The sequence below is a fragment of the Aplysia californica genome, unplaced genomic scaffold, assembly GCF_000002075.1.
Source record: "Aplysia californica isolate F4 #8 unplaced genomic scaffold, AplCal3.0 scaffold00420, whole genome shotgun sequence".
NCBI classification, from domain to species: Eukaryota; Metazoa; Mollusca; class Gastropoda; order Aplysiida; family Aplysiidae; genus Aplysia; species Aplysia californica.
The window spans coordinates 625,746-627,928 of NW_004797690.1; the positions used below are offsets into that span (position 1 = coordinate 625,746).

General features: G+C 41.4%; 1 protein-coding gene across 1 annotated transcript in view; it reads left to right on the top strand.

Annotated features, from left to right (window-relative positions):
* LOC101850586 (solute carrier organic anion transporter family member 2A1) overlaps positions 1-2,183 on the top strand; it is a gene marked incomplete in the record, with an annotated part of 31,789 nt that overhangs the window by 22,941 nt on the left and 6,665 nt on the right. Inside the window, 2 exon segments of the mRNA XM_013085954.2 lie at positions 50-239; positions 1,909-2,041. Of these exon segments, the coding sequence (XP_012941408.1) occupies positions 50-239; positions 1,909-2,041 (323 nt within the window).

The window sequence follows — 2,183 nt, forward strand, 5'->3', positions numbered from 1 at the left end:
GTTAGCTCGTATTTCATAATGCCCGAATCCCCTCTTTTTCTCCCCACAGCCCTGTCGGTCGGCATTGGCATGATTTCAGGCACCTTCTTCAGTGGCTTCCTCAGCAGCCGCACCAAGTCTAAGGGCGGCCTGGTTCTCATCATGGTTTTCGCCTACCTAGCGGCTGCTGCCATTACCCCTGTCGTGTTGGCCTTCCCTTGTGACACCGTCAAGTTCCACGGCTTAGACGATGCCAAATAGTGAGCTGTTGCTGTTGTTGATGATTGAGTAGTAGTTTGTGGAGTCGGTGGCTTAGTGGTTAGGCTACCGGACTCGTAATCGTGAGGTTGCGGGGTCGGGGGTTCGAGCCAAGGGCCTGACGTTGTGTCCTTGGGAAAGGCACTTTGCACGAATTTTCCTCACTTCACCCAGGTGGAAATGGGTACCCGGCCATAGACAGCGAAAGATCCTGTTAGTATGTTAGTGTTTTAGCGCCTATAAATGGCTGCTTGAACTGTATGCTTCCCAGGAAGTTGAGTCTGTTTCAGAATGCTCTCAGGTCTGCTGGGATAATAGTATAGATTGTGAAGCGTATAGAGCTTGCTGTTGAGCGGGGATTTGCGCTATACAAATGCTATATTATTATTATTATTATTATTATTATTATTATTATTATTATTATTATTATTATTATTATTATTATTATTATTATTATTAGTTTAGTTTAGTTTAGTTTACCTTGATAAAAGGTTTTGCCGGAACTTATTTGGTAATTGTTTAGTTTAGTTTGGTAAAGAGTTTTGATGCGTTGATTTGATAATTGGTTAGTTTGGTAAAAGAGAACAAAACAAACCCGCTTTTGCGGAGCACACAACTGCATATTTTTGGCAGTAAATAAATACAGTCGAAATCGTCCAAGATGGTCTCACAATCACTTAATCTGAATTACAAAGTTCTATCTGATCAGAGCCTAGTTTTGAGGACAAATAGCGTTAAAGATTTTGAATCTCACATCACGTCAAGCTTTTTTTAATTGCAATTCTTTGAACATCTTGACAGCGGCTTTGAATAATCTTATGATTTTGATAGAGCAGATTATAGAACATTTATATCTGGTTTCTGGCCTCATTGTCGTAGTAACTCAAAACGGCCAACAATGTCAGAATTAGAACTTCATAATTAGTTATGTTTGATGATGATGATGATGATGATGATGCTGCTGCTGCTGCTGCTGATGATGATGATGATGATGATGATGATAATGATGATGATGATTATGACGACGATGACGACAACAACCACGACGATAACAACGATGATTATAGTAGATGTAACGACCACGACACATCGACGGTAACGAAATAAAAACCAACCCCAAAATACTAAAAAGACACCCCTCCCCCACTAGGGCAGTGCTAATGACTGCAGGTGTCTTTAGGCCATTCCCAAATGGGGGATAATAATTATTAGCATGTTCTTATGCACAGAAGACTTGTAAATGGGCTGATTTATACTTATACTGTGTTGGAACAACATGGGAGGAACTGTTGCTTTTTCTTTCCTCATCCTTACTATCCTCATTTTCCTCGACTTCTTCTGTATGTTTGTCACTCTCTTGTGAACTGCTATTTCCGGGTTGCCTTGATAGTCGAAGCAGACTATGGGATGTTGAACCTAGAGGGGTGAGCAGAGTGCGCCTGATTCCCCGTTTGGACTTCTCTGTTGACATCCACCCCTTGTCGCTTATTTAATGACCTAGTTATGCAGTTGCGAGCGCCGTAAAACCTTACTAAAACTAAAAGATATAAGAAAGAAACTTGGTACACCCAGGGCAGTGCTACTGACTGAAATGTCTGTATACAGTTGTTAGCACCGTAAAACCTTACTAAAACTACACTAAAAAAGACATCCTACCCGTGACCTCCGCAGTGGCATACCAGTAAACGGCAGCGATGTCTGTAGCTGCCAAAACGGATTTATCGCCCCTGTGTGTGGCGCGGACGGCAACACCTACTACTCACCCTGCTACGCTGGATGCACGGGCAGAACACCTGATATGATGGTGAGTGAGTGTTTAGTTAACTCTCGAGATATAATAAGTTCCACCGAAATATATATATTTTTGTTAACATTTTAAAATCATGCTGATGATACTACTACTACTACTACTACTACTACTACTACTACTACTACTACTACTACTA